Source organism: Cyclopterus lumpus, chromosome 22 (genome assembly GCF_009769545.1).
Source record: "Cyclopterus lumpus isolate fCycLum1 chromosome 22, fCycLum1.pri, whole genome shotgun sequence".
Taxonomy (NCBI): domain Eukaryota; kingdom Metazoa; phylum Chordata; class Actinopteri; order Perciformes; family Cyclopteridae; genus Cyclopterus; species Cyclopterus lumpus.
In genome coordinates this window covers 22,248,596-22,263,595 of record NC_046987.1, presented here as the reverse complement: position 1 = coordinate 22,263,595, position 15,000 = coordinate 22,248,596, and the positions used below count along the sequence as shown (strand labels likewise).

The 15,000-nt window shown below is 42.1% G+C and overlaps 2 protein-coding genes across 29 annotated transcripts in view; both read left to right on the top strand.

The window, feature by feature from the left end:
- Window positions 1-376: 376 nt before the first annotated feature.
- On the top strand, window positions 377-9,864 carry eif5 (eukaryotic translation initiation factor 5). 3 transcript variants are annotated; one of them, XM_034562860.1, is made up of 12 exons: window positions 377-486; window positions 998-1,214; window positions 3,520-3,802; window positions 3,907-3,988; window positions 4,449-4,621; window positions 4,707-4,818; window positions 5,105-5,235; window positions 5,638-5,799; window positions 7,320-7,481; window positions 7,559-7,723; window positions 8,870-9,028; window positions 9,483-9,864. In XM_034562860.1, the coding sequence occupies exons 3-12, from the start codon at window positions 3,731-3,733 to the stop codon at window positions 9,579-9,581; spliced, it is 1,317 nt and encodes a 438-aa protein (XP_034418751.1). In that variant the 5' UTR covers window positions 377-486; window positions 998-1,214; window positions 3,520-3,730; the 3' UTR covers window positions 9,582-9,864. The 3 variants fall into 3 exon arrangements, with proteins under 3 accessions (XP_034418751.1, XP_034418752.1, XP_034418753.1); XM_034562861.1 differs by lacking the exon at window positions 377-486 and adding an exon at window positions 665-788; XM_034562862.1 differs by lacking the exon at window positions 377-486 and adding an exon at window positions 752-776.
- A 2,303-nt stretch (window positions 9,865-12,167) lies between these two features.
- Window positions 12,168-15,000, top strand: part of mark3a (MAP/microtubule affinity-regulating kinase 3a) — a 33,515-nt gene continuing 30,682 nt past the window's right edge. For 14 of the 26 annotated variants that reach the window (XR_004611851.1, XR_004611850.1, XM_034562811.1 and 11 more), the window contains exons 1-2: window positions 12,169-12,528; window positions 12,657-12,853. Coding sequence is in view for 24 of the 26 variants with exons in the window: in XM_034562811.1 (XP_034418702.1) it covers window positions 12,803-12,853 (51 nt within the window). In the remaining 2 variants the exon portion in view is untranslated. Of the gene's footprint in view, window positions 12,529-12,656; window positions 12,854-15,000 lie in introns of all 26 variants that reach the window. The other 12 variants (XM_034562799.1, XM_034562797.1, XM_034562795.1 and 9 more) reach the window with 3 other exon arrangements.

Below are 15,000 nucleotides of genomic sequence, written 5' to 3'. Positions count from 1 at the left end.
CAAATACATAGTGTGGAGTTAAAAGCACACCTGCCTACCAAAATAAGATAAGATAAAGTAATACTGTATTAGTCCCGCAGCGGGGAAAAGTACAGGATTTACAGCAGCGTGTAAAATGCAAACAAGAGACATAGAAAAAAAGATCAAAACAAGTATTATAAATAAGTAAATAAGCACAAAAAAATTAAGAATCTACAATAACTAAAATATTATACATGTAGATTAAATAACTAATCTAAATGTTTTCTTTAATTCTAAATCGAATAATATAATAGCAGAAAATCTAAATACTTAAATAAAGTAGTTTACATCAGTTTACATTCCCACCACTTGGTATTAGGTACCACATTAAATATTAGTGCGACGAACGCGGACTTTTAATTTGAAATCAAATACTGCAACCGGAAGCAAGGGTAGCGTCCGTTGCCTTTGACGTCCGTCGGTAAAAGCGACGCGAGCAGCAGTGTTCCGCAGAACATTCGAGAGGTAAGACGTGAAATAATTTCGCCGTCCTTATCGCCCCCGCTCAACTTTAACGTCGACGATCGTAACCCAGCGCTAAAGATATACGTTAAACTTAACGTTATATACACGGTGACGTAACGTTATTTATCTTCAGCCCGAATCGCGTCGTCAGCGCTGGGCAGTCAGCCGTGACGTCATGTCGGCTCCGGCTATTTCCTGGAAGCGCAGCGCTGAGCGCGCGCGCCCCCGTCTAAGTAACGGACCACCGAACGGCCGCTGTCACCTTGAGGACGGATATACGCGAATAAAGTGTGCGCGTACATGTATGTGCGTGTGTGCGCGTTGTAATGTCCACGTGACCTAACTGAATATGTGAGAATCGTCGTCTGACAGTAGTTTCGCTGGGAACCACGTGACTGGCGCTTCTCGACTACACCTGACGACGATGTTAGCGTTTTCTATTCTGCAGCGTGCGCATGCGCCTGTGTGGCTCTAACAATACGCCTCTTCTCTCCCCCCCCCTTTAAAAAAGGTCCCCAAAACCCTGCGAGGACGTTCCAGAGCAACCTCCCCCCCCCCCCCTCGAGCCTGGCGCCTGCACCGTTTGGACGCGTTCGGGTGTGTAGCCGCGACCAGGAACCCGTCTGCTGCAGTGGACTCTACACCAGAACCAGCACCGGCACCGACCACCGTTCACTGCGGCTCTTGGACGATCAGCGTTGTGTTTATGTCTTTGTTTTGCGAAAACGGTGAGTTTCAATCCAGTTGGGTTATAGATGTGTGCGTGGTTGTTTTTAATGTGTGTGTGTGTGTGTGCTTTTTATATGTTCCGTTATTATTGCGCAATATGGCAAGTTTTTTTTCTTTTTTTCTTCTTCTTCTCCTCCCTGTGTCAAAATGGCGTCTCCCAGTCCCCCTCACTCGTGTGCAGTGGCTGTATGACGCACTCTGCACCAAGCAGCCGGCTAAGCTAGGTAGCGCCCCCTCCCTCCTCTGAAACGCATGCGCTCTGGACACCGCCGAGCCGCCCCCCCTCCGTGGACCCGTAGACCCGGTCCCGGATCGCACTGACGTACTAGTAGCTGCTGTTTGTTAAGTTTCGGTGCAGCTGCTCGGCCTCCTGTGTTTTGACCCAATAACAAGAGGCCTCATGTGACTCCGGGCCAGAGGCCTCCTGCAGCACAAAAGGCTTTCAATAAACAAACAATAAACAATCTGTACCTGCATAGCTCCCAGGGGGGGTGTGGGGGGGGTCCAGTCTCCTCTGGACTCGGTGCATCACGTGGATTCTTTTCTGCTGGACTCCATTTCGTCAGCAGCTTTATTTTTCTTGGTGCAGAGGCTTTTTAAAAAATATTTGTAATCTATCTGTCAATGCAGGTATTAATGGTCACACTTGAGTAAGAGTATTATTATTATTATTATTATTATCATTATTAGGCTGCGATGTCCCCGTCAGAATGGATTCTGGATCAAGTCAGGAATGTGGTCCCAGCTTCCTGTAGATTAAACATAATCTTATCACCATTTCCAAGAGCTTTATTTTACCTCTTTAAAAATTACTTATCGTGACCGACAAATTGTCTAAAACCCAAAATATTCAGTTTGCTTACTTGGAAATTAGTCTATTAAATATTTACATTGAACACAAGCTCAGAACTGTATTTTGGGTCAATTTGATTTAAATAAAACTACTTTAAAGTATCATAATGTGGTTCTGGGACGATACCACTTTGAGGTCAGTGGAAGTTGTACAATTCAAAAGAACTAAAACTATTAGTGTGTATTATACAGCACTCATTATTTACAGCAGGCTTCAGATCAGCTTTGAAGCGTTTAAATTAAAGTTTTTAATTGTCTCTATTCAGTCTAGTTCAGTGGTTCTCAACCTCCACCAGAAGAAAATATGTAACGCACAGCGCTGTGCATTAATGATTGAATATATATATATATATATATATATGTGTGTGTATGTATATATATACATACACACATATGTATATATACATATGTGTGTATGTATATATATATATATACATATGTGTGTATGTATATATATATACATATGTGTGTATGTATATATATATACATATGTGTGTATGTATATATATATACATATGTGTGTATGTATATATATACATATGTGTATGTGTATATATATACATATGTGTATGTATATATATATACATATGTGTGTATGTATATATATATACACACATATGTATATATATATACATATGTGTGTATGTATATATATATATACATATGTGTGTATGTATATATATATACATATGTGTGTATGTATATATATATACATATGTGTGTATGTATATATATATAGATATGTGTATATATATATACACATACACACATATGTATATATACATATGTGTGTATGTATATATATATAGATATGTGTATATATATATACATATGTGTGTATGTATATATATATATATAGATATGTGTATATATATATACACATACACACATATGTATATATACATATGTGTGTATGTATATATATATAGATATGTGTATATATATATACATATGTGTGTATGTGTATATATATACATATGTGTATATATATATACATATGTGTATATATATATATATATATATATATGTATATATATATGTATATATATATGTATGTATATATATATATATATGTATGTATGTATATATGTATATATATATATATATATGTATGTGTGTATATATATATACATGTGTGTGTATATATATATATATATACATATGTATGTGTGTATATATATATATATATATATATACATATGTATGTGTGTGTGTATATATGTATGTATGTGTGTGTGTATGTATGTGTATATATATACTACAATGACTATTCATGAAATAACTTAACGGTTCATATTTTAACTGTATTTGTAATCTGGGTGCCCTCCCGAGCCCCCTGGGGGCACACGGACCCCCATTTGAGAACCTCTGGCCTAGCACACATGTGAAGTGTCTGTTTCTTTGTTGTGAGATTAAATATTTATTGTTTTCTTTTTGTCGCTCCTCTTTCAGAGCTGTTGCGCAGCCGTTGGAACCTGTGTGGTGGAAATCTAGCCTTCAAGCAAGGAGCCTGCGGCCACAGCGGCACGGCGTTTTTCATGTCAGAGACAGAGCGCGCTTGCAGTCGTTTATGTCATCCCCTCTTTTCCAGACAGAAGATCCCGAAAAATCCCCAACCAAGATCCTTTTATCGCTCTGATCGCGCTGACGCCCAGCAGCCGAAATGTCCGTCAACGTCAACCGCAGCGTGTCAGACCAGTTCTACCGCTACAAGATGCCCCGTCTGATTGCCAAGGTGTGTTTGAGCTTCTGGTCACGACGGGACAACAAGCCGGAGCGTTGTTGTTGTTGTGGTGGTGTCCACCTTCTGCTTGTTGACGTCCGTGTGTTCTCTTCCAGGTTGAAGGCAAAGGGAATGGAATCAAGACGGTCATTGTCAACATGGTTGATGTTGCAAAGGCGCTGAACCGGCCTCCAACATGTACGTGACGCGCCGTCTGCTTCCTGTTTACTTCTGTTTACTTCCTGTTTGTCCCCAGAGATCAACCAAACGCCGACATGCCTGATGACTCTTGTTTTTAGTTTTGACAAACGTGTCTACATCAGTTAAAATACCTGTAACAGTTATTCTGGTCTCTCTAAATGTGCATTTGTTTGGGGGGAGAAAACGTTGTTAAATGTAAGATTTAATTGTGTATAATCTTAAAATGAAGACGGTAACTTCATCCGAGGCGATACGGGTTAGTTAGGGGGGGGGGGGGGGGGGGGGGGGATTATTGTAGGCCAAAATAAATATATAAAATGTAATATAATCATGTACACGCCTTGTAATTAAACTGCTTTACCAGTAATCTGCAAGAAGGTTTAAATGTATATACATTCCAGTAATCTATGCTAGCCGCTGTGTTTGACCGCTCTGACCTTTGACCTCGTGTCCGCAGACCCAACCAAGTTTTTTGGTTGTGAACTCGGCGCTCAGACCCAGTTTGACAGCAAAAACGACCGTTTCATCGTCAACGGATCCCACGAGGCCAACAAGCTGCAGGACATGCTCGATGGGTTCGTCAGAAAATTTGTGCTGTGTCCCGAGTGTGACAACCCTGAAACCGACCTGGTGAGCGCCGCGCAGCCGCCACACGTTTCAGTGTTCACGGTCACATGTTTCACGCTCTAATCCGATTGGTCCGCGTCTCCTCCAGCATGTGAACCCCAAGAAACAAACCATCGGTAATTCCTGTAAAGCCTGTGGATACCGCGGCATGCTCGACACCAGACACAAGCTCTGCACCTTCATCCTCAAAAACCCACCAGGTGAGGCCTCCCCCCTCTTCCCTCTTCATCATCCTGCTTCCTCCTCCTCCTCCTTCTCCCCCTGCCTCCTCTTCCTGCTTCCTTCTCCCCCTGCTTCTTCCTTCTCCCCCTGCTTCCTCCTCCTCCTTCTCCCCCTGCTTCTTCCTTCCTCCTCTTCCTGCTTTCCCCTCCTTCCTCCTGCTGCTTCCTTCCTCCTCCTCCTTCTTTTTCTCCTCCTGCTCCTCCTCCTGGTTTACCAGCGAGAGGTGAACCACCATGATGACTCTCTTTAACTCCTCCGGTACAGAGAGCACCGAAGGAGGATCTGCATCTGTAAAGAAAGAGAAGGAGAAGAAGAACCGCAAGAAGGACAAAGAGAACGGCTCCAGCAGCGGAGAAGCAGGAAGCCAGGAGAACTTTGACGCTCCCAAAGCCGTGGTGGGTTTCTAGTCTCTCTCTCTCTCTCTCTCTTTCTCTTTTATTTTGCCCCAAATTACAAATTCTCCCCCGAGCGTCACAATCTGTATGACACCCTCTGACCGTTGACCTCGCTCACTGATGCCAGGCTGTGTTGACTCAGTTGGGACTTTAAGTGGTTGTGTGTTCAACGCCCTGTGATCAGCTGACCTCTCAGTCCAGAGTTCTGGTTCCGCTTCAGTCTGGATCACGTTGTCACCAGAGTTTCATCTTGGAGCTCCCAAAGCCCTCAAAGCTTCAGTAGATAATCTGACGTCTTCAAACGTGTTTGAACATCCGAGAAATCTCAAGTTCTCTTTATTTAATTTAATGTTGAGCTGTTTTTCTGTGTTTATATTTCTGAATGCTCTCTCCTGTCGGCAGGACGGAGACGACGACGACGAGGACTGGGCGGAGGAGACGACTGAGGAGGCGCAGAGGAGGCGCATGGAGGAGATCAGCGACCACGCCAAGAACCTCACGCTCAGCGAGGACCTGGAGAAGCCGCTGGAGGAGAGGGTCAACCTGTTCTACAACTTCGTGAAGGTGAGACGGCGCTCTGCTTCCTGTTGGCTGGTTAACCACCAACGCAGCTCTAACCTCTCAGAACATCTGGTGCTCCTCTTTAACATCACTGGTTCTCCTCCTGTCCTACTTCTCAACGTTCCTGTTCTCCTCAACGTTCCTGTTTTCTTAACGTTCCTGTTCTCCTCCTCAACGTTCCTGTTCTCCTCCTCGTTCCTGTTCTCCTCCTCCTCGTTCCTGTTCTCCTCCAACGTTCCTGTTCTCCTCCTCGTTCCTGTTCTCCTCCTCCTCGTTCCTGTTCTCCTCCTCAACGTTCCTGTTCTCCTCCTCAACGTTCCTGTTCTCCTCCTCCTCGTTCCTGTTCTCCTGTTCTCCTCGTTCCTGTTCTCTTAACGTTCCTGTTCTCCTCCAACGTTCCTGTTCTCCTCCTCCTCGTTCCTGTTCTCCTCCAACGTTCCTGTTCTCCTCCTCAACGTTCCTGTTCTCCTCCTCCTCGTTCCTGTTCTCCTGTTCTCCTCGTTCCTGTTCTCTTAACGTTCCTGTTCTCCTCCTCGTTCCTGTTCTCCTCCTCCTCGTTCCTGTTCTCCTCCTCCTCGTTCCTGTTCTCCTCCAACGTTCCTGTTCTCCTCCTCGTTCCTGTTCTCCTCCTCCTCGTTCCTGTTCTCCTCCAACGTTCCTGTTCTCCTCCTCCTCGTTCCTGTTCTCCTCCTCCTCGTTCCTGTTCTCCTCCTCCTCGTTCCTGTTCTCCTCCTCCTCGTTCCTGTTCTCCTCCTCCTCGTTCCTGTTCTCCTTGTTCCTGTTCTCTTAACGTTCCTGTTCTCCTCGTTCCTGTTCTCTTAACGTTCCTGTTCTCCTCCTCCTCGTTCCTGTTCTCCTTGTTCCTGTTCTCTTAACGTTCCTGTTCTCCTCATTCCTGTTCTCTTAACATTCCTGTTCTCCTCCTCCTCGTTCCTGTTCTCCTCGTTCCTGTTCTCTTAACGTTCCTGTTCTCCTCCTCCTCGTTCTCTTAACGTTCCTGTTCTCCTCCTCCTCGTTCCTGTTCTCCTCCTCCTCGTTCCTGTTCTCCTCCTCCTCGTTCCTGTTCTCCTCCTCCTCGTTCCTGTTCTCCTCCTCCTCGTTCCTGTTCTCCTTGTTCCTGTTCTCTTAACGTTCCTGTTCTCCTCGTTCCTGTTCTCTTAACGTTCCTGTTCTCCTCCTCCTCGTTCCTGTTCTCCTTGTTCCTGTTCTCTTAACGTTCCTGTTCTCCTCATTCCTGTTCTCTTAACATTCCTGTTCTCCTCCTCCTCGTTCCTGTTCTCCTCGTTCCTGTTCTCTTAACGTTCCTGTTCTCCTCCTCCTCGTTCTCTTAACGTTCCTGTTCTCCTCCTCCTCGTTCCTGTTCTCCTCGTTCCTGTTCTCTTAACGTTCCTGTTCTCCTCCTCCTCGTTCTCTTAACGTTCCTGTTCTCCTCCTCCTCGTTCCTGTTCTCCTCGTTCCTGTTCTCTTAACGTTCCTGTTCTCCTCCTCCTCGTTCTCTTAACGTTCCTGTTCTCCTCCTCCAGCACAAGAAGGAGAACGGGACCATCGACGGCGCCGACAAGGAGATCCTGGCGGAGGCGGAGCGCCTGGACGTGAAGGCCATGGGCCCCCTGATCCTCAGCGAGCTGCTCTTCAACGAGAACATCCGCGACCAGGTCAAGAAGTACCAGCGCCACTTCCTGCGGGTGAGCCGCCGCCGCCGCCGCCGTTAGTGAGGTTGAAGAGAACGCTCGTCTAAATATAAACCTTAATGTGTCTCCAGTTCTGCCACAACAACAAGAAGGCCCAGAAGTACCTTCTGGGGGGCTTCGAATGCGTGGTGAAGCTGCACCAGGTCCAGCTGCTGGCTCGGGTCCCCATCATCCTCAAAGACCTGTACGACGCAGACCTGCTGGAGGAGGACGTCATCTTCGCCTGGGCAGAGAAGGTCAGAGGTCATTAATGTGACACCAGAGAAAAGGACTTTTATTAATGTGACACGAGAGAAAAGGACTTTTATTAATGTGACACGAGAGAAAAGGACCTTTATTAATGTGACACGAGAGAAAAGGACTTTTATTAATGTGACACGAGAGAAAAGGACTTTTATTAATGTGACACGAGAGAAAAGGACCTTTATTAATGTGACACGAGAGAAAAGGACTTTTATTAATGTGACACGAGAGAAAAGGACTTTTATTAATGTGACACGAGAGAAAAGGACCTTTATTAATGTGACACGAGAGAAAAGACCTTTATTAATGTGACACGAGAGAAAAGGACCTTTATTAATGTGACACGAGAGAAAAGGACTTTTATTAATGTGACACGAGAGAAAAGGACTTTTATTAATGTGACACGAGAGAAAAGGACCTTTATTAATGTGACACGAGAGAAAAGGACTTTTATTAATGTGACACGAGAGAAAAGGACTTTTATTAATGTGACACGAGAGAAAAGGACTTTTATTAATGTGACACGAGAGAAAAGGACCTTTATTAATGTGACACGAGAGAAAAGGACCTTTATTAATGTGACACGAGAGAAAAGGACTTTTATTAATGTGACACGAGAGAAAAGGACCTTTATTAATGTGACACGAGCGAAAAGGACCTTTATTAATGTGACACCAGAGAAAAGGACCTTTATTAATGTGACACGAGAGAAAAGGACCTTTATTAATGTGACACGAGAGAAAAGGACTTTTATTAATGTGACACCAGAGAAAAGGACTTTTATTAATGTGACACCAGAGAAAAGGACTTTTATTAATGTGACACCAGAGAAAAGGACTTTTATTAATGTGACACCAGAGAAAAGGACTTTTATTAATGTGACACCAGAGAAAAGGACTTTTATTAATGTGTTCTTGTAGCAGAGATACTAAAGATGTTAAATAACTTTTAAAGAAACTGTTGCGTTGGTAAACAATATTTAGTTGTTTTTGTTTTTTTTAAAACAGACTTTACTAGTTTTGCACAATTAATATTAAATGATTTTCTATTCCTTTAATTTCCCTCACTGTATTGGTAGATAAAATGCATTAATAAGGTACTTGTGGAGGAGCTTCACTGATTGGCCGGTTCCTCCTCAGGTCTCTAAGAAGTACGTCTCAAAGGAACTTGCCAAAGAGATCCACGCCAAGGCGGCGCCATTCGTGAAGTGGCTGAAGGAGGCGGAGGAGGAGAGCGGCGCCAGCGAGGAGGAAGAGGAGGAGGAGGAGGAGGCGGAGGAAGACGATGAGAACCTGGAGGTAACTATGGAAAACCGGAATATTCAATATGCAAAAGATCAACGTGTGAGAGACTGAGGTCTTTAAAAAATATATATTTATAAAGATATACTTTTGTTTTTATTAATAACTTAAATAGAAACACGATCGCGTTGAACGTCTTAATCTGGAAGGAGGAATCTTCTCGTGTTCATTTCTGGGGTCTGCTCTCTCTCTCTCTCGCTCTCTCTCTCAATCTCACTCTCTCGCTCCCTCTCTCGCTCCCTCTCTCTCTCTCTCTCTCAATCTCACGCCCTCTCTCTCTCTCTCTCTCAATCTCACGCTCTCTCTCTCTCACTCTCGCTCTCACTCTCACTCTCTCTGTCTCTGTCTCTCTCTCGCTCTCTCTCACGCTCTCTCACACTCTCAATCTCAATCTCTCTCTCTCTCTCGCTCTCTCTCTCCCTCCCTCCCCCCCCCCCCCCCCCCCCCCCAGGTGGTGTACTCGCCCTCCGCCCGAGAGCTCCGCGTTGAGACTGTGAAACCCGTCGCGTCTGAGAAGGAAGAAGACGACATTGACATCGATGCGATCTGATTGGCTCTCCTCTTGTGGCTTTGACTCTGGATGCTGGCTCCTCCCTCTTTACCCCCCCCCCCCCCCTCCTGCTTCGCGGCATGACTTAACATAGCGCTTTACTTGCTGCACATTAATCTGTGATTCTGGGATGTATTCTGTTGATGACATGAAGTCGCTTTGGGGATTTTAATCATGAGGGTTCTGGGGATCATTTTGACTGCTCATGTTTCTCTAGTTTTCTTTTGGTTCTTGTGTTTCTCCGGTCGATAAATAAAGAATGAATGTTTTGCTATCCACTGCACTTTGTTTTGGAGTGTTTTTATGATGTGAAGCAGCTCTCTTGTTCTGGTCTGGCTCGGAACTGATGACTGGACCACCCGGTTCCACAACATTTCATATTTACAAGACGCATGACTTTAAAAAAGTATTACAAACAAAACCAATATTAGTACCAATACTTTAGCTAGTAGCGAAGATCTATGCAAACATTTAAATACCCACATACACACCATAATCTACCTCCACATACGTACACACACACAGTGGGTACGGAGAGTATTCAGACCCCTTTAAATGTTTCATTGCAGCCATTTGCTAAAATCAAAAGTTCATTTTATTTCTCATTAATGTACTCGGCACCACATCTTGAAAGAGAAAAACTGAAATATCACGTGGTCATAAGTATTCAGACGCTTTGCTGTGACACTCTCAGACTGGGCCGAAGGTTCTCCTTCCAACAAGACAATGACCCGAAGCACACGGCTAACATAACAAAGGAGTGGCTTCAGAACTACTCTGATCATGTGACCCAGCCAGAGCCCCGACCTAAACCCAGTGGAGCATCTCTGGAGAGACCTGGAGATGTCTGTCCACCAACGTTCACCATCCAACCTGAGGGAGAGGGGGAGGAGCCCCAAATCCAGGTGTGAACCACGTGTTGCATCATCCCCAAGAAGACTCATGGCTGAGCTCAGAAAGGTCTGAATACTTAGGACCAGGTGATAGTTCAGCTTTTCTTCTTTAATAAATTTGCAAAAAATGTCTACATTTCTGTTTTTTTCTGTCAATGTGGTGCTGAGTACAGTAATGAGAAATAAAATTAACTTGTTTGATCTTAGCAAATGGCTGAAAAGAAACAGAGTGAAACATTTAAAGGGGTCTGAATACTCTATATAATATATATATATATATATATATATATATTCCCATATACTTTTACACATGCACTCAAATGAGTTACTAAAGGGGAGGACTGACTAACATTAACAATAAATTAGGATTTGAGCATTTGTGTAAGAGTTTAAGCTTTTATAACATATTTTGACAAATACTTGCCAGATTTTGAAAATTATCAAAGTAAAGTGCAAAGAACGTTTTCTGACATGTATTGAAACCTGTCATTAGTCCTAAAACGGTTAATCTTCTTTTTTCTGTCTGATTGAATCCATAAATATTAAAACTCAGATTGCTTGTTCAAAAATACACTAAATTCACACTTTTTATTCTGCGTTTCCTTTTTTATTTTCTATCAAACTAATTCTGCGTGCAGCTCGACGCGTTTCCGGCTGCGCGGTGACGCAGCTCGCGGTACTTCCGGTTCCAATCGGGAGCCGCTTTCGTCACTTCCTGCGCCCGTTCAGCTGCACTCACTGACGCCGCGTTCACGTGCCTTCGGAGATATCGAGATTGAGCACTTCGACGTTATAACTCACTTCATACGTCACAATTAAATATTAATCGAGAGAATAACCGATAGAATATTACTTAAAGTACATTTACTCAACTACTCTACAATGTTGAGGTAATATTTCCAATGTATTCTACTTTATACTTATATTTCAAGGGGAAATAATGTAAATTTTAAATACTTTGCAGATTAAATGTATTAATACAAAATTAAATTACCAAATAAATGACATTATTATAGATTGAACTATATATAAGTATTATTTAACTGATTACCAGTAGCTCCACCAGCTGCAACATTAAAGTGATGTGTACATTAATCAATCAATAATTATTGGTAGTAATGCAACATGCATTATTCTTAAATTATTATTATTAGTATGCGTGTTTTTACTTTTGGTACATTTTTGACGGATTATTTCCATTTAATGCTACTTTTTTTTAAAATGTCTACAAATAAATAGATATTGTACATTTTACTGCTCTACATTTATTAGACACTTAAAGTTGCTTTTTACATCTAAACACATATATGATATGATATAGTTCTATATTACTAATCTACAGCACTATACATCTAAAATAACATTAAAATGCTCTTACATGTATTAATTAGTATTAGTAATAATATTCCATAAGAAAATAACACTTTTAAAGTAGTCATTGTGTAAGTAAATCATATTATGAGATATTAAGTCGTAATTAAGAGATATTAAGACGTAATTATGAGATAGTAAGTCGTAATTATAAGATAATAAGTCCTAACTCTGAGATAATAAGTGATAATCATCATAATTATGAGATAATATCTCATTATAATGACTTACAGGATCTACATTGTTTCATCAAAGTGATGAAATCCCCTTCTGGGCTTCCGTAGAGTACTTCGCCCTCTCCTCTGTCGATAATGAAAAAAGAACAGTTGGTCGTTCGACAGCCTTGCGAGAAAGCTCTGACGTCGGAGCCTGGCAAGGTGTCCCTGAAGGCATCCTAATCCAAGCCCAGCCGCTGAGTAGCCATTTTGGTCCCACCTAAAACCGACGGACCAGCTTCACCCCGGTCGTCGGAGATGGAAGAAACCCGCGTCCACTGCGAGTATTTCGGCCACGGAAACCTTGAGAACCCCTCCGAGAGCCGTCGGCTGGTGACCGTCGACGCCATGGCTTCTTTTTAAACACTTGGTGTGTGTGTGTGTGTGTGTGTGTGTGTGTGGGGGGGGGGGAGGAAAGAGAAAAAAAGAAGAGTTTTTCCCACACCGGGCCACGCGCCATGTAAATAAGTGAGCATAAGATTATTATAATATAATAATTTTATTTTTAATTATTTATTGGGGGAATAAAGTGTTCTTCCGGTGCTCCTCTCTAACACGTCCGGCCTCTTTTTTTTCTTCTCTTTTTTTTAAAATAGTCACGATCCTCGCGGAGGCTGTTTCCCCCCGAAGCAGCGCGATCATCTCGGGCTCCGGACCGAGGGAGGTGTCGGGGGATTCTTTATTTGTATTACTTTGGGGAACATCAGGCGGCGACTGGTGGGATTAAGGACAAATAATAAAGATGTCAACAAAAACTCCTTTGCCGACGGTCAACGAGAAGGTGACGGAAAGTGTGAGTATTCCGGTTGTTTCTGTAAAATGTGAATTAAATATCTTGAACATCTTCTATAATCGGGTGCATGTTGTGCTTACATTGCAGCTGATTATGTTGCATACTTGCAGTGCATGATGAGGCTAATTGTTTCACACTTTGTGTGCCCACATCGTAAACAAGCACATCTTCCACGTCAAAACAAGCTCTTTAATTTCACCCGACGTTTGTTTTTGGGGATTTATTTGCATGCTTTGTATAATTATGTTAATTGTGATACATTTTAAAAGGGTACTTGTGATGTATTCGAGGTATTTACGCCCAACAGAGGGACACAACTACAGTACTTTGCCTTCTGATTTCTGGCAGGCAACAGTAGTTTCTGTCCGGGTTCGCGATTGGCCCGCCCAGCTGTCACTTAAAGGTTTCAACCGCTCAGCTGCCCTCCGTTAGTCCTCACAAGTCCCGCCTCCCCGTGACTGACAACGTAGCTTCCGGTTTAGGATTTTACAAATTGAACCAATAAAGGCAACAACCTGTCTGTAGGTGTTATTTTAAACATGCAGAAAATTGATTTTTATTAAACAAATGCCGTGATGAAGAACTAAAAATAAATAAATAATTTTCCTGACAAAAACAAAATAATATAGGTTATAATAATACATATATTATTGGTTCATTCATTTTAAAATGTCTTATTTTTTAAATGTATTATAAGACATTTAAACAAAAATAATACAAACATAAAAAACGACTTTATATTAACGGCTTTGTAATGCTGTAATCCAAATTTAATCTTTTCTTCTTTTTTAAAGCGTTTCTTCCCTGTTTTTGGCCTGAATTCAGCCGGTTATATAAATTCATACTCCGATCTGTGTAACATCATCAGAATATCATGACTCACCACCTGGAGATAAGCCCGATCCGGCACAAACAAGATAAGGTGTTGAGACATTTTATTGATCCCTGCAGAGAACTGGCTGCAAAATGTGAACAATACGACTGGAAACCAGCAACGATTGACATGGAGGAAAGAAGTTTGTCTGGTCTTTATTTGTATTTAGTCAACCAGTTAAAACCCATTTAAGAAGGAGACCTGGCCAAGAAGGCAGAAAAGTTAACGTTGATTTCACTCTTAAAATCTAAAATATTAAACGATGTATCGTTGAACCGTGAGTCCACGCGCCAGCAGAACGCACACGATTCATACGAAGTATGACGTCATATTGATGTGAACCACATTGTGAAGAATCTATACTAAACGTGAGCTTCCTGGACTAACTCTAGCGTCCCAGCATGCATTGCGGCTCCTCAGACGGTCCAACGGCTGAACCGCTAGGTAAAATAATCGTGAACGCTTCGAGAAGGAAAGCCGATCCAAAGTCCTGCAGAAGACTTATTTAATGCTGAAATATTTATTTGGATCTGGCTGAAATATTTAGTGGAAGAGGTTGTGTTGATTTTATGGAAGTAAAAGATCAGAATCTTTCATATACGAGTATTAATACGACAGTGTTGAAAATACTCTGCTGCAAATGACTTAAAAGCTTCTAAATATACCGAAAGTGGAAGCACTCCTTTCAGAATAAAACGTGTCACGTGACTGGAGTATAAACATTTATCCCTTTAATCTTGCAGCTGATGTTAATCATTTATATTCTGCTGGCTCGGGATCAATTACATTTTAATTTTACTTTGTTAAACTACAAACTTTTAAGTGGTGGAGTAAAAAGTACCACGTTGGATTCCACAATGGGGAAAAGTACAAGTGGCATGAAGTACAAGTACCTCATACTCGTGTGTACAATGCAGATGTACTCGGTGCTTTTACTCTGAAAGGACAGTGTGCATGTTTCCCGGTTTCGGTGGTCGGCCTGTAAGCAGGTTTGACTGGGACCATTTCGCTTGTGGGAAACAGTTGTTCACCAGAAAGGTAACTTAAAGTAACAGTACTTTTACTAGTGTACAATCCATTTAAAGTAACAGTACTTTTACTAGTGTACAATACATTTAAAGTAACAGTACTTTTACTAGTGTTCAATTAACTTAAAGTAACAGTACTTTTACTAGTGTTCAATCCATTTAAAGTAACAGTACTTTTACTAGTGTACAATACATTTAAAGTAACAGTACTTTTACTAGTGTTCAATTAACTTAAAGTAACAGTA